Source organism: Lissotriton vulgaris, chromosome 9 (assembly GCF_964263255.1).
Source record: "Lissotriton vulgaris chromosome 9, aLisVul1.2, whole genome shotgun sequence".
Classification (NCBI taxonomy): Eukaryota; Metazoa; Chordata; class Amphibia; order Caudata; family Salamandridae; genus Lissotriton; species Lissotriton vulgaris.
Genome location: NC_141697.1, coordinates 629,540,381 through 629,566,400, shown reverse-complemented (window position 1 = coordinate 629,566,400; position 26,020 = coordinate 629,540,381). Strand labels below are relative to the sequence as shown.

The following is a 26,020-nucleotide window of genomic DNA, read 5'->3' as shown; positions in this document are numbered from 1 at the left end:
CCACCTCCCAACCCTAGGCTTCAACAGACCTTGAGCAGGCTGCCCAGAGCTTCGCTGCATGGATCACCAACAGCGCCCACACAGTCACCCCGCTGAAATCTACAAAATCCAACAATACCATCAAACATGTCAGCTGATACACCCCCGAACTCAGGCCTACTAAGTGCAACTTCTACCAACTGGAGTAGCGATGGTGCATCCCTAAGCCCCCAGCCAACAGAGCAGTTCAGAAAACAGCCCTCAGGAAATATCACCGGCACATCAAGTAAGCCAAGAAAGCAGCCCTCACCACCGGCATCTACTACGGGGCCAACCACACAAATAAACTCTTTAAAATAGTCAAATAAGGGGCGTGGCTAGGACGGCGATGTGAGCGGGCGCATCTCGAGTGTGCTCCGTCGCCCCGCTGCCTAAATAAGCTTGCAAAAGCGAAATTCAGGGGGCTCTCTGGGATGCCCCAACCCCTGCCTGCGTTCCGGAAGAGAGAGCGACCCTCGGAGCAACTGTTCCGGTGCGGGCGGCCCGGCTGGGGGCGACCAGGGACCTGAAAGTGCTGGGGCCGGTTCGTCGCCGCCATTTCCTCGCCACGTCTGGCGGCCGGTGACTGGGCTTCGCCTACCCTGGGAGAGTCACACAGCGCTGAGAGGACGACCGACACTGCGAGGGTGACCCCCGGCTGCGGACTGCGTGTTGCGGATCCGGCGACCAGAGCGGATGGAGCTACCGGCGCCGAGGCGGCCCCTAGACAGGAGTGCGGTGCACGCCCGGCTGCTGGCACCGGGAGAGGACCCGGCTTCGGCGGGAACGCAGGGCCGCACTTGGCGCGGGGGCGCCGCCAGCTGGCCCCCTGTCTGAGGACCTTGCTGTGGGACCGGGGGCTGCCGCTGGGGCGCCCAACGAAATCCCCCTCATCGGAGCCCTTCCTCCCCCTGCCTACAGACTGGTGCGCCACCGATGCCCGGAGCCGCTGGGCTGCGGCTGGGCCTAATGCATACACCATCCGCCATCTTGGCTCCTCCGGATCGGGTCCTGCCCGCCATCTTGGTCCCTCCAGCCGGCACCTCCGGGCGGGCCTGCTAACCCTGCCTGGACCCGCACTGATCTTCGTCCGCTGCAACCCCAGGCTGGACCTTGCAGCGGGGGGCGCTGCCCAGAAGGCTGCAGGGGTGGCTGGGGCGCCTCGCTCCGCGCTGGTGGAACGGGCTGGTCCTCCGTGCTTGACGGGCGCTACGGGGGGTGTGTGAACCAGCCTCCCCGCCTTGGGAAGACTTCGCCATTGACTGGCCGGGTGATCTGCAACACCCACTGACATCTGCGCCCCCGGGACAGGGCTAGCTGACCTGGAGCGAGGGGAAGGAGCTACGGCAGGCACGTGAGTACCCCTGCGTTGACTGCGGGGCCCCGGGGTGACCAGCGCCACTCTTGAGCAGCGACGCCATTTCCTGGGGGGCGAGCGGTGTGACACCCGGGGTACGAGGAGGTGGCCGGCCTGCATAGCGGATCCTCCGTGCACTAGCGGCATCCAGAGGGCCCAGGCCTGAACCCCGTCCTGTGGACAGAGCGAGTTTGAAGATGCCCTATCAGAATATATTGAATGGCTCAATCTGTGTGATCATAATCTTCGATTTACCTCACACTGCAGCAATGAGGAAATCGAATTTTTAGATATCTTGATTAAACATGATAATGGCACATTATATGTGGATCTATATACAAAGCCAACAGCTCGTAATGCCATTTTACACCATTCCAGCTTCCACCCCCTGAAACAAAAGAATGCGATCCCTTTTGGTCAATTCTTGCGACTTCGTCGCAATTGTACCAAACTATCAGACTTTGACAGAAGAGCTCAAGACATGAAAAAGAAATTCTTGGACCGTGGGTATCCACATAAAGTTGTTCGCGATGCATACAAACGGGCTCGTTTCTATGACCGCCAACACCTTCTAGAAAACAATACAAACAATAAGAATGCAAATCTAGTTTTTGTTATGAGACATTCCACCCTAAACGAACAAGTTCGTCAGATAATATGCTCGAATTGGCACTTATTAAACATTAATAAGTCAAAAAACGAACATTTAGAAAAACCAATGTTCGCGTATCGAAAAAACAAAAACATAAAAGACCTTATAGTTAAATCGCGGACGCGTTTAACTAAACAAATGTCACAACGAAACATAATGGATCTATCGCCGGTCCTAGGCAACTATAGATGCGGCACATGTGTTTCATGCCCCTTAGTGATAGAAAGCCCATCAGTCTGTTACAACAAGGTAACAATCCAAAGTAAATGTATGACTAATTGTAAATCTAAAAATATAGTATACATGTTACTCTGCCCCTGTCAAAAAGCATACGTTGGGGAAACGGCACGATCCATGAATGTTCGACTTACCGAACACAGATCGGCAATAAGGACAAAAAAAGTAACAGCCCCTTTAGTATGCCATTTTCTTGAACACCAACATAAACCTGAGGATATAAGATGGTTTATCCTAGAAAAAATCATGCCCACAGCAGGGCTCTGCTGTGATGCAATAAGGAAAAAACGTGAAGTATACTATATCTTCATGTTGGACAGTGTAAACAAAGGATTAAATGCCGTCTTTCCGTGGGAGCAGGCTTTTTTGTAATGTCAGATATGAAAATAAGTACACTGTCACTCTGAGAGATATGGCTATATGACTATGTAATGGAGTGAGCCATCATGTATATATTCATTAAGCATCATTCCAATATACATATATTTTTTTAATTTTATTTTTATTTTTATTTTCATCTTTATTTCGATACATGTCTAAGTAATTTGGCATTATGCATCTATGCCATGCAGTACCAATTCTGTAGTCCGGGATATTCTATGACCTCCTTCCTGCTCCATGGAAGAGAGTGCAGTAGATGCTCAGTGTAGATATATTGGACTTAGTTTATAAGCACCTTAGTCTCTCTTCCTCCTTTTCAAAATACAAGAGCTCTAGGCTGGGTTGTCTATTGTTCTGATTATCCGACTGATGTATTGCAGTTACGCTAACGCTAACCCTATTTTCTTTCTTCTGTTTCCTATCCTCCGTTATTATGTCCCCTCTTTTATTTCCATTGCTCGCTTTTCACCAGGACAGCTAGCTAGCCTCACAAATCATCGGCAGTCCGTTTTTGAGTACAATGCCTCCCGTGGTTTACTCTCAGTCTGTCGTCTCTGTCCGTGTCCTTAAAGCTAATTAATGCCCCTTTAAATATGGCGCTACCTTACGCCTGCCCGTTTCCGACACAAGACGCCGGGATCCTCTACCGACGATGCATTGAAGAAGCCAGACGTCCGACTTCACTTTAAACCCTTAAAAGTAAGTCCATCTTGAATATCAAGTCCTAACTCTCGCCATGTCTTTTCACTGGCGAGTGAACAAGCTCTACCCATTACTAGTTAGTTCTTTTTTTTTTTAAGTTTGAAGTTTCATTACTAGTTAGTTCTGATCGAGCAGAGATCCTTTCTACTCGCTATTTTTAGTATCAGACAGGAAGCATTTATTATACTCCTTCTCTCCTTGGGCAGACGCTTAAGAGATTTATTGCTATCTTTGATGTTGGAGTTATATGGCTGACTCAGACATTTCAAATTACTATAAACATCGTGCAATTAGGTCAGGAGAAAGATTTTTACCAAACTTCAGCAGGACCCAGCGCTAGCTAGTCCACTTTATCGATAGTCTCCACATATCATCAGTGTAATCCTATATTATTAATTGTACTTAGATAGTAAGTACTAATACCTGTTCATTTACTTCTTTTTGCGTCTTTAGAATCATCCTATCATTCCCACATGAAAATCGATCTGGTTTTTCATCTAGATGCCTAATCCTTAAGGTACTTGCCATGGATTTCTTCATTCTGCTGTTGTGTATCTGTTAGTATATCTCACTATCTATTCCTAATACTATGCTCCTTATACTTTTAGAGCCTATATCCACAACGCCTAGATACTTGAAGAGATTCATTACTAGCATCATATTTATGTCCAGAATCAATGATATTTTTTACGTCGTGATCAAAATACATTAAAGGTACATGGACCTCTGATACCACTAGAGCCATTGGCCAAACTATTCTTAATTTTATATATATACCTATTGGGTCTTTTTTCTCTTTTTCTTCTTTTTTCCTTTACCAATCTAGGGAATTACACGCTTATATATCAATTCTATATCAGCTCTTTCCCTACCATTATGCTAAGGCTACAAGATTGAATATACAACTAGCTATAATTGCTGACCAGCTTTTCACTCATCTTCAGCTGTTTTTTGTAAGTACCAGTATATGCCGGTTATTCTTTTAAATGCTGCATTAAGTGTTCCTAAAAGACCTCCATTCAGGATGGTTATGTGTGCCAATCTCCGTGATGTTCTGTGACATGCCCCCTGCCACTACCTTTCAATTCAGGATAATTATGTGTCCCTATTTCTAAAACCAAAAAACCCCCCAAACCCCCCCCCCTTTTTTTGCTATGCCACATTCACCTAATTCATTACCACAGTCACCGAATAATACCGACTGTGTATATATGTATCAGAAATGCATGATGATATATATTCAGGCTCCTCTATATCATTTGGTGGTAGCATATTTTGATATAAACTGGTTATTGTATGTGAGGCATATCATGTGTCTCTAATACAATATCCACATCCAGGGAATAAGATGTATACGCATGACCATTATGAAATGTAATGCTCAACCGATCTGATGTGGCTTATTTTGAGACTGTGAACTGTTAGGACATGTACACGAGAATATGAAATTTTAATTGTAAATAGTATAAAAATGAAATGGATATGTAGATTAGTTTGATAAAAGAATAGTCAAATGTACCAAATTAAATAGATGTGCCCACTATATACATTTATGTTATTTTATGTATAGTATGTTTATATGAATATTCTTTGTGTCTTAATTATAGAGTCAAAGACGGGTCATCTGATGAAGGCTAACGAGTCGAAACGCGCGTAGTGTGTATCTACCGCTTTGCCTACATCATGTTCATTCATCTTCTTCATGTTTAATTTATTGTCTTGTCATATGTATGTTTTGCACTTTCAATGATAAATTATTTTTGATCAGTTACCTTTTATATAAAAAAAACTCAATTTTTAAACAAAAAGTATATACCCTTTATAAAATCAAATAAATATAATACATTTTGAATAAAAGTACAACAAAGTGGTCCATGATCATTTACATATAGTGGGTTCCAATATCACTATTTGTTTATATGTTATGTATACTAGTTATAGACCTTTCTCAAACTAGATATTCTTTCCCTATGTATAACTAGTGGTTTTCATATATAGGGGTCCCCTATTTCCTAAAGCAGAGCGAGTTTGAGCGCAGGAAGGTGCTTGAGCGGGGATTGGAAGACTGGTGGCGTTCCGCACTATCCCCACGCCCCGGCAACGCCATCGGGGAACCGTGCCCGCGGCGACGGGCACATACCAGGTGACTGACACCGCGCTCTAGGCTGACAATGACCCGAGGCAGAGGGGGGGGCCGGACGGACCCGGTGACGACGTCCAAGGGCACATCGGTGGTTGCCATGTGGGGCAAAGCAGGAGCGTCGGCGCAAACTGAAGAAGCGCCGCCGCCCGTTACTGACTCCCCCCCGGTGACCCAGGCCTTCATGTCCTCTTTCATGGCGGACTTGAAATCGGAGATAGGCTCCCTGCGGTCGGAGGTGCATACATGCATCAAAGAGATGCGCAAAGAAGTCACAGAACTGGGAGACAGGGTCGATGGACTTGAGAAAATTGTCGACACGCGCACTGAAGATATTGAGCAGCTGTGGCAGAGGGTGGCGGCTCTGGAGGAGCAAAGCATCGAGCTCCAGGTCAAGCAGGAGGACCTTGAAAATAGGGGGCACCGCAACAACCTCCGTATCTGCGGCGTACCACTCGGGGAGGAAGGGACTGACATCATGGCCTATGCGGCCCAACTCCTGCATGAGGTGCGAGGCAGCGAAGGGGCCTCCCTGCCGCTCCTGGACCACGCACATCGAATCTTCAGCGCGGGAGGCAAGACGGGCCTTCTCCCGGACATAATAACCCGAGTGCACTATTTCACGGAGAAGGAGGCCATACTAAAAGCAGCAAGGGACAAGCAGGACCTACGATTCGGGGGGCACAAGATTCAAATCTTCCAAGATCTGGCACCCAACACGCTGGATAGAAGGAGAGTCTTTCGCCCTGTGACAGAAAAACTACGGGCTCTCGATGTCCCCTACCATTGGGGGCACCCTTTTGCCCTCATCTTTCTCTGGGGTGACAAGCGCAGAGCCATCCGCTCCTACAACGAGGCGGCGCAGTTGATTGGACTCTCGGAATCCCCTGAGCGCAGCCCATCCCGCTCCAAGCACCAGGAGAGACCCCCGGCTCGACCGGACTGGACCACAGTGTCTCGACGTCGCCGAACCCCCCCAATGGATGACTGCTCCACATCTCAGGCCAAGCAAAACATCATAGACCACACTCGCTCTCTTGAGAATGATTGCGAGGAGCACCCCTCGAAACCCCATACTCCATGACCTGCAATCGACCATCTCCCGACCTTAGGAGAATCAACGGTTGGCGAGGGAAACGTCGCTGCAAACCCCGATGCAGGGATGGAAGCCTCTGCGGCCGTGCGCCCCCTGAAGGGCGATAAGACGACACCTGCACTTCCGCAGCCCGCATGAATTCACGCACCCTGGCGAAGTGGGGGAAGCACATGCCTGGAACTGAGCCCGCCGCCTCCATGCAGGGGGGAAACTGAACAAAGGAGGCGGCCCAGTCGGGCCGATGGTTGAAGCCACTGCCCCTCAGGAGGTGATGGGGGCCGGTCCCGGCGGCCCTGCGGCTTAGGTGTGGACCCCACGCCGCTGGGACCATGTTCCTCTGAGCCAGCAGTTACGACGCACCTATCTTTGAGTTGAACTTGCACTACTTACCCCCCAAATCTGCCCCGGGCAGCGGGGCAGACGGGCCTCGAGATAATTGAGACCCACACCTCTTGCAATACGCCCCCCAACTTGTCCCAAAGGAAGTGACATTCCTGATACCATCCAAACCCTAGGGTAGCGGATGCCCGGAACCTCGGACACTCTACTACGGCCCTGTTGGCCTGCTGTGGTTATTTACCTTCTGTGTACTTTCTCTTTTCCTACTTGTTCTATTCCTCTTGCTTCTCATCTGAGCTTTCCTCCCACTTGGCCCCTTCTCTCTTTGCGCAATGCGGTGACCCAGAAACTGCTACAGGTGCCTGCGCGACTGCGGTGGGTGGAGAAGGCCAATCCCCTTTGTCCCGCGGGGTGAAAGATACAGGGCGATGTGGCAGCTCTTACCCCCTTAGTACCATGGCGGCAAATGTCTCTGCACCCCTAAAGGTCCTGACACTTAATGTCAAAGGACTTAACTCCCCCAACAAGCGGAACCAGGTATGGCACAGTCTTCTTCACCATTCCCCTGACATCATCTTTCTTCAGGAGACACATCTCTTGCGGGGGGACACTAGACGTATGGCGCACCCCAGGTACCCCACACAATTCTGGGCATCGGCTGACACAAAAACCGCGGGGGTGGCAATTTTGTGCAGAGCTGGCTTCAGGCGGGGATCCACAAAACCCTACAAGAGTGGAGACGGACGCTTCCTTCGGGCCACGGTGCAGGTGGGAGGCATGCAATTCACCCTTGGCAATGTATATGCACCTAACCAGTCGCAAGATAAATATCTCCAGTCGCTCCTACGGGAACATTTTCAGACCGGCGGACCGCGCACAATACTGGGAGGGGATTTCAATTTAGTATGGTACCCAGACGTAGACCGCGGGGATGGCGCGTTTAGCGGCACGGGCACGATGTCGGCCGCGTTAAGAGGGCAGATCACGGACCTGGGGCTCGTAGATGCATGGCGCTACCATAACCCGGGAATCCGAGACTACACTTTCTACTCACACTCCCACCGAACTTACTCGCGTATCGACCACCTCTTCACCTCTCTTGACCTGACCCGTGACACGCTGAAGGTTACCATATCGGACATCTCGCTATCGGACCACGCGCATGTGGAGATGCTACTGCAAGATCCGCTAGCGCACGCCCCTCGGGAACGGCGATGGACCCTCCCTCCGAGCATCCTTCGGGATCCGGAGGATGTTAATAGCATCCGGGAAACCATAGACTCGTACTTCGCCATCAACGATATCCCGGAGACCCCATTCCCGACAGTATGGGATGCCTTCAAGGCCACCATACGAGGTCACATCACCTCGCTGGCGATAGCGAGACGACGGGCAGCTCACAAACTGGAGGCCGACTTGGCGGGAGAGATCAAGCAGGCGGAAGAACAGGATGGAGACCGGCCCTCCCTGGCGTCCAGGAGGAAGCTGGCGAACCTTAGGGGACAACTCCGCCTCCTACGCACTAACAAGGCGGAACACTCCTTGCTGGCACTAAAACAGAAATATTACGAGGGGGGGACAAAGTGGGACGCCTTCTGGCAGGACGGCTGAGGGCGAGAACAGCCAGAGCCCATATCGCAAAGATAAAACGCCAGGATGGCACTTGCGCCGTCACGGAAAGAGCTAAGCTAGATACCTTCGCAGCCTATTATACCTCCCTATACGCGGAGGAACCTACGTCAGCGGAGGCTCGGCAGGCCGTCCTCGCTGACTATGAGGGGACTCCGCTACCACCAGCGTGCGCGCTGGAGCTGGAAGGGCCCATATTGGAGGACGAGATCTCTGCAGCTCTGAAGGACCTCCAGCGGGGAAAACTCCAGGGCCAGATGGCTTACCACTGGCCTTCTACCGAATCTTCCAGACCGACCTCCGTCCCCACCTGTTTAGACTGTTCCAATCCTTCTCTGACACGTCCGGTCCGTCCCCAGATATGGGACTGGCGGAGGTTGCCTTGATACCGAAACCAGGGAAGGATCCAGCGCAATGTGCCTCTTACCGCCCAATTGCCCTCCTGAACACTGACCTGAAGATCTATACCAAAATACTGGCTAAGCGACTCGACCCTCACATGCCAGGATTGGTGAACCCGGACCAGGTGGGGTTCATCCGCGGTCTACAGGGTGCTGACAATGTGCGCAGACTGGCACACCTGGTGGGTAAGGTGGGTCACTGGGACATCCCGGCCTGTCTGCTCTCGCTAGACGCAGAGAAGGCCTTTGATCGGGTGGACTGGGTCTTCTTGAGGGAGGTCCTCCAGAAACTAGGTCTGGGCCCCAAAATGGTAGCGCGGATCATGGCCCCGTACCTGGGGCCGCAAGCCAGAATCAGGGTAAATGGCCAACTAACACCGCCGCTGACGATACACAGAGGCACGAGGCAGGGATGCCCGCTCTCGCCGCTCCTGTTCACCCTCGCAGTAGAACCACTTGCGGCGCTTATAAGGCGCGACCCAAGAATACAAGGCATACCACACGGGGGAGGGATAACAGTCTGGCACTGTTTGCAGATGACCTGATCCTCACCCTCACGCATCCTCGCGAATCCCTACCGGCGATCCATGAGGTGCTCTGCTTATATGAGCAGGCCTCGGGCCTGAAAATAAATCACACTAAATCTTGGGTGCTTAACCTCACTGTACCTACCGAGGAACTCCCATCCCTGAAGAAGGCTGTGCCCTACCGATGGGCGGAGAACCACATTCGGTACTTGAGCCTTGACCTCAGTCCCCACTTAGGCTCCTGGTCCTCGATAAACTGGACGGAGTGCCGGAGAGCGGTGTTGGAGGATCTTCGGAAGTGGAGACCCCTGATGGTCTCCTAGCTGGGACGCCTCAACGCGGTGAAGATGTCAATCCTCCCTAGAATCCTATATGTATTCCAATGTTTACCCACCCCTATCCCGCTTCACTACATTCGGAGCCTCCAGCGCGAGATCATGTCCTTCATCTGGGGTGGGAAACGCCCCGGATTTTCGCAGAAGGTCCTTATGGAACCAAGGGATAGAGGCGGACTGACATGTCCCAACCTGGTACATTAATACTGGGCAGCACACCTCCGCTTCATGGTGGAATGGGGCTCGCGCGAAAGCGACAAGCACTGGTTCCATATGGACCGGGCAGTCACAGGACCCACCATATGGGACTTGCCCTGGCTCCCGCGAACAGCACGCTCCAAAAGTGCGTACCTTGCGGTTCCCACAAAAACGGTCCTGGACATCTGGGATAGAGTAGCTGTGTCTAGGGGTCTTACCACGTTCCCATCCCCACACACCCCGATTGCCGGGAACCCACAGTTCCCCCCGGCCCATGGGACCCGGGCGTTCGACAAGTGGATACAAGGGGACTTCAGAGTGGCTGGGGACATCTTTATAGGGGGTTCGCCCAAAACATGGAAGGACTGTAGGGAGGAATTTAGGGTACCGCCGACGGCTGCCTTACAGCACACCCAGCTACGTCATTGGACTGCAGGGGAGGACATGTATCGAGCGGCCACCCGGGCATACACGCCCTTTGAGAAGCTGGCACGCTCCCTAGGGGGCCTGAGGAGGCTGATTTCGCAAATATACTACATATTGCAGCACCCTGGGTTGACGCCTGCACATCCCTACCAACGACAATGGCAATTAGCGACAGGAACCGACATAGACCTCTCCCACTGGAACAGGTTGTGGAGGGACATACCCAAGATATATCGCAGTATCCCACAGAAGGAAAACGCCTACAAACTGCTCAGCCAATGGTACTACACCCCTCTGCGCCTTAGTAAGATGTTCCCCAACACCTCGCCGATGTGCTGGAGGTGTGACTCTGCGACTGGTGACTTCGTGCATAAATGGTGGTCGTGCCCGACCCTGGCTGTTTTCTGGAAGGAGGTGCTCAGTCACATCAAAGGGGTGCTGGGTTTCCCTTTGCCTGAGGAAGTTAGCACAATTCTACTCGGCATCCGCCCTACCACACTCAAAGCACTCACCCGCAGCGACTGGATCCTCACACTTCAAATGCTGGGGGCAGCCAAACAACTCATAGCCCTATACTGGAAGCGAACGGAGGCGCCGCCCGTAGCTTCCTGGTTTGTACGCCTCTGGCAGGTCCTGGCGATGGAGCTTCTCACGGCGAGGTTACAGGCGCGAGACACACGCTTCAAGGCGGTTTGGGAACCCTTAGTGCGACACCTCTGTTCCACAGAATATGCGCACCATATGCCCACTAGACTCCGCACTTTGCACCTCTTTGACGATGCGCTCGTCCCTGCGGACCCAACTAGGCTGTGTACCTGACCACCACGGGCACCACTGATGATCCTGCTCCTACGCGCGCCCCTCTGCACTTTCCCTACCAGCACGCTGCGCGTATTCATCACCTCTTCTTCTTCCCTCTGCCTTCTCTCAGGCCTCTCTGTCTTTCCTACTTTCTTTCTTCCCACTTGCAACTCTGGCCCTCGCCTCTCAGCGAGGCAGTTGCGCCCTGTTGCGCAGTTTGCGACAGTTGGGCTAGTTGCCCACCACACACCCTACCACCAAAATGGACACACGCCCGCGTGCAGCGAATCCCTGCACAACTCACACGTAAGCCACGCGGCTGGCCCCCTCCTGGAGGGTTGTAGGCATGGCGCTGTGTTAAAACTTCTTCCCTATCCAAGCTGGCGCCGAACCAAAGAAATCGACTCATACGCGGCCGGCCTCGACACAAGGTTGTAGGCTTAACGCTGTGTCCACAATAAACAGATGTGAACAAAAAAATTGTCAAATAATTATCTAACCTAACAGCCAAAGAGAACACCCTTCACCTCTCCTAAGTACTCTGCAACACTCTCTCAGACTAATTCCACAACAATTTTAACCTCCATCCCACCACTCTCAACCCCAACCACCTTAAACAATCAGCGAACATCAGCCTAACAATTACCATCTGGTCTCCAGTCACCGCCCTGACCAGCTCAGCCATTATGTATTTCCATCCACTGCGGTGCGTCCACCAACCCCTGCACCCACCACCTCTACAACCATGCAAATAACCCAATCAGCATGCACCTCAGCAGCATCCTCAACACCTCCATCTCCACAGCAACCTTTCAGGACAAATAAAAACAATCATACATCAACCTCTCCTAAAGAAAGCCTCCACCAACCCCATCCATCTCAAAGATTATTGTCCACTCTCCTTGCTCCCCTACCAGGCCAAAGTACTAGATAAAGCCATAAACCAGCAGCTCACAGTATGCCTGGAACAAAACCACCTTCTGGAGACCTCACAATCAGGATTCCGTGCCAACTACAGAACTGAGACCAATTTGATTGCTACCACAGACAACATCAGAACACACTGCAGAGAAACTGCAGTCGTGATCCTCCACGACCTCTCCGCAGTGTTCACAACCACCTCCCACAATATCCTTATCAACAGACTGTACAACATTGGCATATAGCAAGACACTCTCAAGTGGATTGCCTCCTTCCTTACAGAATGCACACAAAGCATCGGACTGACTCTGTTCACCTCCGCCCTCAAAGACATCATATGTGGCGCACCACAAGGATCATCCCTCAGCCCAACAATGTTCAACATCTACATGACCCCCTCTCAAGCGTCATCAGATCCCACCGACTCAACAAGTTCTCCTACAAAGATGACACTCAGTTGATCCTCTCACTAACCGAGGACCCCTCCCACACCAAAACCAACTTCTGCAATACCACGACCAACATAGCCAAATGGATGAAGGCCAAATGGATGGTCTTCAACTCAACTCCAACAAAACTGAAGTTCTGATTTTCAGGAAGGACACCTCCACTTGAGTCCACAGCTGGTGACCTGCAGAACTCGGAACTACACCCACACCAACCAAACATGCACACAACCTTAGCATCAACTTCGACAGCCCAACTGACCATGAAATGACAAGTCAACTCAGTCGCCTCCTCCTGCTTCCACACTCTTTGCATGCTCCGCATAATCTTCGTATGGATCCCAACCAACACCAGAAAGATCATCACTCAGGCCCTTGTCACCCGCCACCTTGAATACAGCAAAGCCCTCTACGCCAGCATCTCCAATCAGCTCCTCAGAAGACTCAGGACCTTACAGAATGCCACAGACAGACTAATCCTGGACCTCCCAAATTGAACCACTTTGCCCCCCACCTGACAGACCTCCACTGGCTACCCATCCAGAAGATATGCCAGTTCAAGGTCCTCACACACACCTACAAACCCTCTATGACGTTGGACCTGCCCACACCGACCATCGACTGAACTTCTACCAACCCTCTATAAACCTGGCTCCTCTTCACTCGCCCTCGCCCTTGCACACCCCAGCATCTGTCGCAGCCACAGCGGTGGCCGCTCCTTCTCCTACATCACTGCCATGACTTGCAGCAACCTTCCCCTCCAGCTGTACAGACCCCTCACTGGCAGACTTCAGAAAGACACTTAAGACCTGGCTCTTCAATGGGACACCGCACCCAGATACCCCTAGGGGTGACAGTGTTGCGCTTTTCAAATGCTGTTTGATAATTGATTGAGGATTTTGGGTGAAATCTGAACTTCTGAAGTTATCTGAGCATGCAATAGTGAAGAGGGACATGAACGGTAGCAATCAAACTTCTATTGACATTGAGCCAGTAGGTTAACAGGGCGTTAGTAAAGAATAGGTCCAATAATATTTCTACTGCCATGCTAAAAGGGACATTTCACGATAAATCATCTAAAGAAATTAAAAGTGTCATAATGGCTGGTAGACAACAGCCTTTACTACCTTCAAAACCTTAGTTTCGACATTAAATTCCTCCGTAAATATGGTATTCTTATAGAAATATGACATTTGTTTTGCCCGAGCTAGATGGCAAAAATATTTGTCCATTATTGCAGATCTGGATACTGCAATCTGCTCAACACCTATAAAGAAATAATAATTTGCATCAATCAAATCTTGAAAGAATGCACTAGCTAGGAGAGAAGTAAAGAAAACAAGTTGCTCTTGCTTCATTGCCTACAAACTATAAACACATTAGGCAAATAGATTCAGATTTAAAGATTGGAGCATGGACTCCGGCTGAGATCTAAAAAGGGGAAAACAGAGATGAAAAACGGAGATGAAAACTCCCATTTTTATTCTGATTCCTGCTAATAACTCCTGCTATCAGTTTCCAACTTCTCTGATTTCCGTAACTGACAAAGAAAACCAAGAAGTCCTTTTTTTGCATATCTCTATATCCGATTCAATTTACACACATCCTTGCCTGCTCCATATACCTGCCCCTTTCCTCTTACCCCTGCATATTCCATATACTCTCTCCTCATAAAAGTCCTCTGGAGAGCTACACTGCGTAGTTCTATTTTCCTTCTTGGTCTCCACTTCAAAATCACTCAGTTTTAAGCATTAATATATAGAAAGTTATCAGACACTTTCTGAAATATTCACAATAGACAACTATATCATGGCTTGGATGGCTAAACTAGTTATTATAGGGCCTATGATTGAGTTATAGGCCTGAGCCACAAGCAAGGTTCTGTTACAAGAGAGGGTGTCTTCAACTACCAATACATCCTGGGTTACAAGGGCTATATGTCATTCGAACATTTTACCCACAGAGGGTAGAATGTTGTACATTAAACAAAGAGAAGAAAAAGGGAAAACATTGGAATGCTGGTGAAGAAGATCTATAGCAGTCATTATTGTGCCTTCGCTACTCCACAGTCTTCAAGAGACATCCCACAAGTAGGAGTCTATTGTCTCTATCTGTCTTATCAAACATATGGCAGACATAGAATGCAGCCTTGAGACCAGCCTCCTTGTCACGCGTTTCACGGTTTTATGGATCCTTTGAAAATGATGCTGTATGGCCACCCTTGGTTTTTTTGTGATTTCTCTTTTCATCTCCTCCACTATTTTGCCTCATCTTCACTCTAATTTTAAAGCGTATAGCAGCCGCGGCCCATGCAGGTAAGCCCAGTGAGTGGGGTGGGATGGGGGGATACGGGGGCAGGGGGGTTGACAGTCCAGGGTATAGGTTTTATTTATTTGTGTAATTTTCCCTATTCCACTGCCTGTCGCCTCCTTACCCCCACTCCCGCTCCGCCACTCTTACCTGCATTGCCCGCTGCTGGCATAAAACACCTCTAAGTACATGCAATGAGTCTGTGCACTCCTCTTCACTAATCGAAGATTTTGCCCCTGATTCTCATTCATGTGCAATCCGGAGTTTGATAAAAGATCGACCTGTGATACATTTCAGCTGGTCAAACATGCTGAAATTCATTGGTCCCCCAAAATAGCCATATATGCAGAATTTGGTGTGTTGAATGTCTATTTTCCATGTAATGTCTCATTTACAGGTTGAACAATCTGGGCCCTATTCATAAAAGTATGTTTACACGCAGAGATTTCTGCAAATGAAGATCTACATCCAGCTGTGAGTCTCCTCATGGACAGCATTAACCATTTCCATGTAGCGATCCTCACCTAAGTTTAGGCCTACAGGTCTCAAACCACTAAAATTAGGGTGTGGAGAAACCTGCAACCGATTTTACTACCTTAAAGTTCCCTTTAGAAGCGTTTTAGCTGTTTGTGGACATCTGTCACCAGGGCAGAGATCCCTCTAGAAAGAGTAATGGGAACTTTTAAGAAAATGTAAAATAATATTCTTCTTTAAATAAAAAATACTGAAAGACATTTCCCCAAGATCTATTTACCTATGACTACAACCGTTACCAGGTACAACACATTTGTAATAAACATATTATTATATTTTAACTTAATTCAATTTTTACATTTAAATTTACATGATTTTTTAATCAAATGAAAATACATTTTATTTTCCCTCATGCGTTCCTTACAGTGTAATCTGTGTTGAATCCATCATAGTCTTGGAAGAGGATTATGTAGTATTTATATTGTAATTAATTTGTTAACATGTAATTTAACATAACATATATCATTTTACAATAGATTGTATTTAAATGTTATGATGTACATTAAACAAATAACATATAATGCTTTTTAATTAAAAAATATATATTAATAAACTTAATTAAAAAAGGTATTTAATGTAATGTATTGAGTATGTTTCCCTAAGTACTACTTTTATTCCTTGCCTTTATTGAATTCTATAGGGTGTATGTTGCAGTATTGGAGGTTGGCCATGAGTTGTGCTTGACTTACTCCAATGTTGGGCTGGAGAATGTTTAAACCTGTTGCGACATTAGTACAGAAGCAAATGTAGTTTGGAAACAGGAACAGTCGTGCTCATTTGTGGGTATGTGGGCTTTTTGCACACCCTTCCCTAAACCACTTCCTTAATTTCCCTAAACTCAACCCATTTTGTAGTAATAATTCTCAATTTTCTCACTAATTCCATTTGCCCCTTTCACATTTACTATTAAAACCTCTACCTACGAGTGAAGAGAGCCGCTGGATGGATATCTCCTTACAGAAAAGAAAGGAGAGGCGGTGGTAGTGTCTCCAGCTGGAAGTTTGTGGATGGAATTTTGGAGTATTTAAAAGAATTCATGTACCCCAAAATGGCTTTTGTGGATAAGGGCCTAAATGTTTTCAACGTGCTCAAAAGAGCAGTAAGTGCTGTTCAAAGATCAATTAATATTGAATTCTGCCCTGAACATTAAAAGTATCTTTCTTAAAATGCCTCACAACATTGAAGCCTAAAATGGTAAGCCCTCAAAAGAAAAGTGAATGTGTGTCAAGTACTTGAATATCCACTGCTTTCTAAAAGGCACCAAAAAAGGGTCCCAATTCACAAAGGTAAAACTTTTCCTGTGCCTTGTAGGAATCCACATAGGGCTTGGTGATTTGCATATAGGCATTTATACTTGCTAATTTCCCCACCACGAGTGCAGGGGAATTCAAACTTGTTAATCCCACTCAAGGAGCGGAAAGTGCGTTGTAAAGGGTAAGGTCGACATTGGAAGTTTGGTAACACCCAACCTCGTGAATATGTAGGCCTAGCCACCTCCTTTCCACCCTGAAAACGGTTGGTGATGTATTCCATCAAAGTCCATGAATACCTTCCACTTCCAGAGTTTGGAAAGAGTAAAGAGCACCCCAGTTTTCGTTGGGGCATATCAAAGCTACTTTTTCAACAAGAAACATTGTGTTCCCTGCAGAGAATGGCGAACTGTGTTAAAGGGGAGCAGTCACATAACATTCCCTAGTGCAGCTCTCCAAGTGTACTTCTGGTGATGTATGTGAATCCTAAGCATAGTAAATCTACACCCACAAGTGGAAATACAATTACAGGTGCAAACTTACTATTTATTTGATGAACTGGGACCAAGGTTTTAAGAGAACATTTACATACATTCAGCCCCTAATGTTGCCGAGCAGCTTGGTGTACATCCCTCCATCTTGCTTAAGTTTATTGTAAATGCAAATGGAGTGTGTTGGTATGAAAACTACACATTTAACTTGGATAACTATGTGTATGATGACATAGCAGTCAGATTGTTATATTTTAAAAATGTGGGTTGAAGAGGCGAGCAACATAACTGATGAAGATGAGAGCATTAAGGAATGTATAATCTTAAGAGGAGTCGTCCACCAATGGTCAATGGAATTGGAATTGGAATTGGAATAGGATTTGTAAAGTGCATGGCTACCCAGAGGCGTCCCAGCGCTGAGCCCGTGGGGTGTGGAGGACGACCCATGCCCAATTTTCAGGACATTCACTTAAGATACATCAACAAATAATGACATTTAATTGGAAGCTTTTAAATAGGCAGTGATTATCTAAAACAAACCTATCAAGCATCGTCCTCCCATTTGGCCAACTTTGAGCAAAACACTGTCTGATAAAGACTAGTGAATTGTTTACCTCCAAGCTGTGCATTTCAAATATATTGTGATACCTATCCTAAAGTGCAATGATCTATTCTAATAATCGGGGTCAATCCCTGCAGTGGGATTCATACACCTTTGTATGTATGGTAGACAACAAGGATGAGAATTATGGTGAGTTTACAATGTATTTTTGCGGAGTTTACTGGTAATGTGAACCCTTGGCTGAATCTAGAGAGACAACTAACAGAAGGCAGGTACAAGTGTCAGCCATGTTTTCAATTCAGGGAGTATGTGGAAATGTTTAGAGAGAGACTCACCTCCACCATCGACTTGATTATATCAGTCAGTTTCACCTCCATCATGTTTCCGACAATTGGCCAAGGGGTGGGTCCGGGTGGCATGTTCCTCCACTTGGTTTTATTTTTCCACACTGAATAGAGAAGCAGCAATGAGATGAGAGTGGATAAGAGAATGCTGAGGAGAGCACTGGTGTCCATGATGGTGTGTGGTGGAGGCCGAGGCCTGACTGGGAATGCTCAGACTGTCTGCCGTTATCTCTTATTTATACTGCAAGCCTACATTTAACACAAAACTGGAAACTAAAGAGACACATTGCATCACAGCTCTGTGCAAATACGCTGTTGACAATGTCACATCCCTGGGGGCATGGTTTAGAGGCTGGAAACCCAGCAGTGCCAAAGGTCTCTGTAGTGTTCTTTTGGATATTTTGTTGCTTCAAAAACCTGGTCTTGAACTGCGGGCATAACTTCAGAACGCCACAATACCTGTGTTACCAGCAATGATACACAATAAAATGTTCTGATGTTAACCCTTTCAATTAAAATATTTTCAGTGCTGATTTTGAAATTTTCAGACAGGGGCAAATGGAGATATGAGTTGTCCTCAATGGTTTGGTGATAGTTCTTCCTTCCCTTGGGATGCTCTGTGGCTGAGCACAGAGGTGAAGACACAGTCTCACAACCACCGTTCATCACACCTAAGAAAATCTTACAGGATCACAACAAATGCTGAATCCAACTAATACAGTTTGTTATATACATATCATGTAAAACAGATTTTGTGGTTTATGTGCTGGAGTGTCCGTGTGGGCTGAGGTACGTGGGAAGTACCAAATTGCCATCCCACAAAAGAATACTCCAGCACATAAGGGCTATTATTGGTAAAGATCAGGCCTATCCGGTAGCCAGGCATTTTGAGGCATCACATGAGTCAAATCCATCAGAGCTCCAGTACTATGTTATTGATACGGTGTGGCCTCTGAAAAGAGGAGGAGATAGAGAAGCAAGGCTTCGGCTTCTCGAAACTAGATACATTCTGGAGCTGGACAGTAAACAACCGAATGGTTTAAATGTCACAGAAGATTTGCACACTTGTTTACAATAATTAAGCCTTTACATAGGAAATGCACACATAAGACCCTACTCTGCAATTTTGGGATCATGTTAGTGATATTTTTTAAGAAAAATGTAGCATTTAGAACTGCCTGTACTGTATATCAATGTTTTTGCTGAATCAATGTATTAATGATAAATTTCTTCTATGTCTGTCCGGAAAATACTCTGTATTACCTATGCACTGTCACTTTAAATACTGGTCATTGCCTACCGCAATTTGCAATGTGATCAAGCTTTGTTGGAGGCAAAACGCGTAATGGCGGCTGGCTGGCTGAAAAAATAAAACCACCTTGAATTAACACGAATCTGGGTCTGCTTTCGTCATTTGTGCAGAAAACTTCGGCGGCTGCCTGGTTTAAGTGACGAGCTACGTGTATATATATATATATATATATTACCTACTGGCGGTCGCCAGTAGATATATATAGTTAGGATTTTTTTCCTATGGGATTTCTGAAAATTCTATGTCGAATAACTTTGGCGTTTGTGGACGGAATTGGCTGAAATTTTCAGGAAAATGGCACATTTTGTTTCTGAGCGTCCCCTGAACGTTTGGTGAAGTGGGGGCCGAGAAAAAAGGGGGGTCCCAAAACGTGTTTTTAACATTGAGTTTTCCATAGGGCGGTTGGACTCACTTTTAGCTCGAACGGCTGAATGGATTTACACAAAACTTGGCAAAATTGTAGATATGGTTTGCCCGAAGTGCCTTTGCTATGTCTCAATATATGTGCTCCAGTGGATTTTGAGAAATTAATGTTTTAAAAAACAGATATATCTGTGACAGCGCTCCGGTTAGCGCCCCGGTTCACCTGACGCGTAACGGAACTTCGCGAAGTGAAGCTGATTGGCTCTCCGGTGTCTGTCAACATTCTAAACAGTCCGGACCGGCCGCCATCTTGTCTCTCGGTAGGATCGAGAGACAAGAGGAGGAGAAAAACGAAGGGGGAATTTAATGAAAGGGGGCAAGGTAGACCCCTCTTGACCCCCTAGGAATGATGTTGGGGTTATTAAAGGGTCCCGTTGGGCAAAAAAAAAAAATTGATTTATCGCGGTAGAAGCGCTTCCCGGTACGCAAACCGGGTCGCTCACCGGTAGCGTAACGGGAGTTCGCCATTTTGTGTTTCGGTGGAATTTAATCACAAGATGGAGGAAAAACAATGTGGGAAATGGGTATAAGGGGGCACGGGAGACATATCCTGACCCCCTAGGTTTTCTGAGAGTGGCTGAGGAGGCTCATATATGTTGGAATAAAAAAAAAAATTGAATTTTTCGGGCGGTTAGCTGCCGGTACGCGAACCGGGTAGCGAACCGGGAAGCGAACATAAGTGAAAAATAGTGAAAAAAGGTACATTCGAAATTTGGAAAGAGTAATTATAGTTAAGGTAGCTCTGAAAAGAGCTTTTGTGTTCTGTGTAAGTTCTAGGTACTTATAAGTAGGTACCAATGCACAGTCTTAAATTTTGTATGAAAACTTTGTTTCCCTCATCTGAGAAGTGCACACCATCTCCTCTGTAGATATCTTGCATGTTGTAATGCAAGTTATTGTTGTAGATGGCGCCCATTCCATGGTCTCTCATATAAGCTGAAACAGACTTATTTACATGCTTCCTCGCTTTCTCAATTTGTGGACAAAATTGATTGGACCACCTCCATTTTTGTCTTTGGCATATATTGGAATATACCAAGGCAGTTTGAGGAAAAAGTGCCATTAATTGCTCAAAGGTGTCCTTTAAGAGCATTTCCAGACCTACCCCAGTCAAAGTGCCCAAATCATTTCCTCCACAGTGCACTATTATGAGGTCAGGGTTTGGCAAATGCAAAAAGGTTTTCACCAATGGTATCAATTGGTGACATCTCAATCCTCTTTGCCCAATCCATTTGATTTCCACATTTTGTAAATTGAGGTTGTGTAAATATCTGTTATCAGCATACCTGTGAGACCAGTGGATGTAGCTATGTCCAAGAATCCAGACAGAAAACATGGTTAGAGGAGGTTCTGCTGCAGTCAGATGAAGTGTGGGAATGAAATGGCAGTTGAAACAGTAGGAGTTTGTAAAGAAAAAAAACTGTGGAGTTTCAGTGCTAATGGTTCATTAGCAGTGATTGGTGGATTTCTATAGCTGAAAACAGAAAGTTAGGGTGCATGGATGTGTTCTTTGAAAGATGTAATTTGAATGGTTAAAAAAATGATTTTAAGAAAGATTGCAGTGGATTAGCAGGTGTACTGAGAGTTCAGAGTTCATTTGAAACATTGTTGTGTGAACTTGTAAACATGAGAGGTCTGTCAGGAGGTAGTTGCTATGGAAAAAGGGCAGAAAGGGCAGAGGGGGGAAGGGTGTTGATTTGAAAAAAGTGAGGGAAGAGTTTTGATTGGGTGACATGAGAGATATGTGTGATGAATATCAGCATTTCTGTGCTTTCTTGGTTGCAGCCTCTGGAGTGCATACCTTTTGCTCTGCTAAAGAAAAATTGGTGTGTTTCTGAGACTGTTTTGAAATTCAAAAAGCATTTGCTAAGGTGAGATATGGTTCCTTAATTTTAGAAAGAGACTAGTATGCTTTTTGGAGAAAATAAGGAAGCCAGCTGTGCATTTAAAATGATGTTTTGTGTCAAGTGTTTGCATTATGTTTTCCAAGAAGCTTTTGCATTCTTTTACAAATTGTAATTGTAGATAATGTGAAGTATTAGTACTGACAAGGTGTGCCTCTACATAGGAGCTGTGCTGTGTTTTCAAATTATGCTCAGAAAATTGTTTTTAAGGAAAAGGAATGCTTTTTAAATTTATAAGAATTTATTTACTTGCGATGTGACTCCTGCAATGCGTCGCTTTTGTTGAATAGATGCATGATGCATCTGTGCTGTTTTTGCCCCATGGTGCTCCACATTGTAAATGTTAAAAGCGATGCATAAGTGGTGCAAGGGCCTTGTAAATACACCCCTATGTGTGCATGGCCATTTTAAGTCACTTACCCCTGGTGCAAGTGCCTTCTAAATATGCCCTCATGTGTGCTTGGCAATTTTAAATCACTTACCCCTCCCCTGGTGCAAGTTCCTTGTAAATACGCCATCATGTGTGCTTGCACATTTCAAATCACTTCCCCCTGGTGCAAGGGCCTTGTAAATACGCCCTCATGTGTGCTTGGCCATTTCAAGTCACTTCCCCCTGGTGCAAGGGCCTCTTAGACTGTAGGTGTGCTTCTACATAGGAGCTGTGCTGTGTTTTCAAATTATGATCAGAAAATCGTTTTTAAGGAAAAGGAATGCTTTTTAAATTTATAAGAATTGATTTACTTGCGATGTGACTCCTGCAATGCGTCGCTTTTGTTGAATAGATGCATGATACATCTGTGCTGTTTTTGCACCATGGTGCTCCACATTGTAAATGTTAAAAGCGATGCATAAGTGGTGCAAGGGCCTTGTAAATACACCCCTATGTGTGCATGGCCATTTTAAGTCACTTACCCCTGGTGCAAGGGCCTTCTAAATATGCCCTCATGTGCGCTTGGCAATTTTAAATCACTTACCCCTGGTGCAAGTTCCTTGTAAATACGCCGTCATGTGTGCTTGCACATTTCAAATCACTTCCCCCTTGTGCAAGGGCCTTGTAAATACGCCCCCATGTGTGCTTGGCCATTTCAAGTCACTTCCCCCTGGTGCAAGGGCCTCTGAGACTGTTTTGAAATTCAAAAAGCATTTGGTAAGGTGAGATATGGTTCCTTTATTTTAGAAAGAGACCAGTATGCTTTTTGGAGAAAATAAGGAAGCCAGCTGTGCATTTAAAATTATGTTTTATGTCAAGTGTTTGCATTATGTTTTCCAAGAAGCTTTTGCATTCTTTTACAAATTGTAATTGTAGATAATGTGAAGTATTAGTACTGACAAGGTGTGCTTCTACATAGGAGCTGTGCTGTGTTTTCAAATTATGATCAGAAAATCGTTTTTAAGGAAAAGGAATGCTTTTTAAATTTATAAGAATTTATTTATTTGCGATGTGACTCCTGCAATGCATCGCTTTTGTTGAATAGATGCATGATGCATCTGTGCTGTTTTTGCCCTATGGTGCTCCACATTGTAAATGTTAAAAGCGATGCATAAGTGATGCAAGGGCCTTGTAAATACACCCCTGTGTGTGCATGGCCATTTTAAGTCACTTACCCCTGGTGCAAGGGCCTTCTAAATATACCCTCATGTGTGCTTGGCATTTTTAAATCACTTACCCCTGGTGCAAGTTCCTTGTAAATACGCCGTCATGTGTGCTTGCACATTTCAAATCACTTCCCCCTGGTGCAAGGGCTTTGTAAATACGCCCCCATGTGTGCTTGGCCATTTCAAGTCACTTCCCCCTGGTGCAAGGGCCTTGTAAATACGCTCCCATGTGTGCTTGGCCATTTCAAGTCACTACCCCCTGGTGCAAGGGCCTTGTAAATACGCCCTCATGTGTGCTTGGCCGTCATTTTCCCCTGGTGCATGTGCCTTGTAAATACGCCCCTATGTGTGCTAGACAATTTTAAGTCACTTCTCCCATGAATCTGGGAGACTAATTTGGTAGAGACTAGTATTCTTTTTGGAGAAAATAAGAAAGCCAGCTGTGCATTTAAAATGTTTTTTTGTGTCAAGTGTTTGCATTATGTTTTCCAAGAAGATTTTGCTTTCTTTTACAAATTGTAATTGTAGATAATGTGAAGTATTAGTACTGACAAGGTGTGCTTGTACATAGGAGCTGTGCTGTGTTTTCAAATTATGATCAGAAAATCGTTTTTAAGGAAAAGGAATGCTTTCTAAATTTATAAGAATTTATTTACTTGCGATGTGACTCCTGCAATGCGTCGCTTTTGTGGAATAGATGCATGATGCATCTGTGCTGTTTTTGCCCCATGGTGCTCCACAGTGTGAATGTTAAAAGCGATGCATAAGTGGTGCAAGGGCCTTCTAAATACGCCTCCATGTGTGCTTGGCAATTTTAAGTCATTTCCCCCTGGTGCAAGTTCCTTGTAAATACGCCGTCATGTGTGCTTGACCATTTCAAGTCACTTTCCTCTGGTGCAAGGGCCTTGTAAATACGCCCCATGTGTGCTTGGCCATTTCAAGTCACTTCCCCCTGGTGCAAGGGCCTTGTAAATACGCCCCCATGTGTGCTTGGCAATTTTAAGTCACTTCACCCTGGTGCAAGAGCCTTGTAAATACGCCCCCATGTGTGCTTGGCCATTTCAAGTCACTTCCCCCTGGTGCAAGGGCCTGGTAAATACGCTCTCATGTGTGCTTGGCAATTTTAAGTCACTTCCCCCTGGTGCAAGGGTCTAGTAAATATGCCTTCATGTGTGCTTGGCAATTTTAAGTCAATAACAATAACATCAACAATGTCTGTTCTGGAACAATCTATAAATAGAAATAGAGTCTCAAAATTAGTTGAGATTAACATATAACAGAGCACAGGTCATATGTAGAAGCATTCCATTCCATTGCTATTTTCTACCATGAAGCATGTTGCAAAATCCTTCCATTCAATTGTTTGCTTACTGTTATTGATTTACTGTTTGGTAATAGTATTTAATAACATTTTTTTAATACATTTTCCACAGATTCAACTCAAGATCTTCTTAAAAATTCAAACATGCCCTCAAGGCAAAGAAAAAAAAAAGAAGCAAAGCGACTTACACCCCACCTTGGTAAAAATGGAGATAATGGACCTTTGCAGCACTCCTCTAGAATTAAAAGTTGTAAAGTCACCAAAAAAATTTCGGGTAAGACAACAAAATCTTTTTTAAGAAACATTTGCAGACGAAAAAGTATCACTAGAAAACATGTTTTAGTTCAGAAGAAGAGAGCCAATTTAAACGGGAAGGAAAGGCCCCTCAAAAATGTAACTGCTAGAGCTGGAGATAACTCTGTGCATGGTAGTAGAAGGAAAAATCTGTTTAGAGACATTCGTAGACGAATGTTCCGCAACAGGATAATTGGCAATTTGTTAAAAAATTTTAAGAAAGGTCAACAGAAAGTGGCTTTTTATAAGAGAAAGAAAAATGTAGAGAAAATTATTGATCAGGCTTTCGAAATTAAGCGAAAGTTATTTATTTTGGTAATCAATAGAATTAGGAAACTAAACAAGGTCATTTATGATTTCAAATCAAATAGTAAATGGAAGAGAGTAGTTAATCGTAGTAATTTTTGTGAAGTTTTCTCAGGAGAATGGATGCATAGTTCAAGTTGTGAGGCATTTTTCAATGAGGAGAGTTACTTCCAGGACAATGATTTGGTGCATGCAGTTGACACCAGTGGTCGAGCATATGAGGTAAAAGATGGTTGTCCGGTTGAAAAAGAAAAACTTGTGTCTGCAGATGCAGAAGAGGTGTTAAGTGATGAGGTTTTAGGGAGACGTCCTAAGGGACCAGTGTACACCTGGAAGTGTAGTTCTATTTGCAGTGTGCGACAGGATTCCATCAATTTGCTTTGTGATTTTGTACGGACATTTAATAAGAAAAGTTTAAAACAAAAAATAAAGTTTTTGCAAGAATTAGATCCTTGCAGAGTGAGAGAAGTGACAGGTTTGCGTGGTCATTCACTGGCTTGTCTTTCCAGGAGAGTATGCCAGAGTGTTTTTCATCATTTCAGGATGCTAGCAGTGCATCATAATAAAGTGAGGAAATTAGTTAGAATGTTGTATTATGCTAAGAGTCCAGCAATTATGCTTAAACAATTAAGCACTGCTCTTTTGCATGGTTCTGAAGTAGATGTGAAGAATATTTGTGAAGAAATTGAGTTCTGTTACTTTGCTGGTGAAGAGAACAATGTTGAAATTGACCCAGTAGAAGAAGGTAATGTGGAAGAGAATGTACT

General features: G+C 45.8%; 1 protein-coding gene across 2 annotated transcripts in view; it reads right to left on the bottom strand.

Annotated features, from left to right (window-relative positions):
- LOC147691993 (cytochrome P450 2F3-like) overlaps positions 1-18,323 on the bottom strand; it is a 196,133-nt gene extending 177,810 nt beyond the window's left edge. The window contains exon 1 of one of the 2 annotated variants that reach the window (XM_086938283.1): positions 18,089-18,323. In XM_086938283.1, the coding sequence (XP_086794409.1) occupies positions 18,089-18,268 (180 nt within the window). In that variant the 5' untranslated portion in view covers positions 18,269-18,323. The remainder of the gene's footprint in view (positions 1-18,088) is intronic. The other variant, XM_086938282.1, reaches the window with a different exon arrangement.
- Between the last annotated feature and the right edge of the window lie 7,697 nt (positions 18,324-26,020).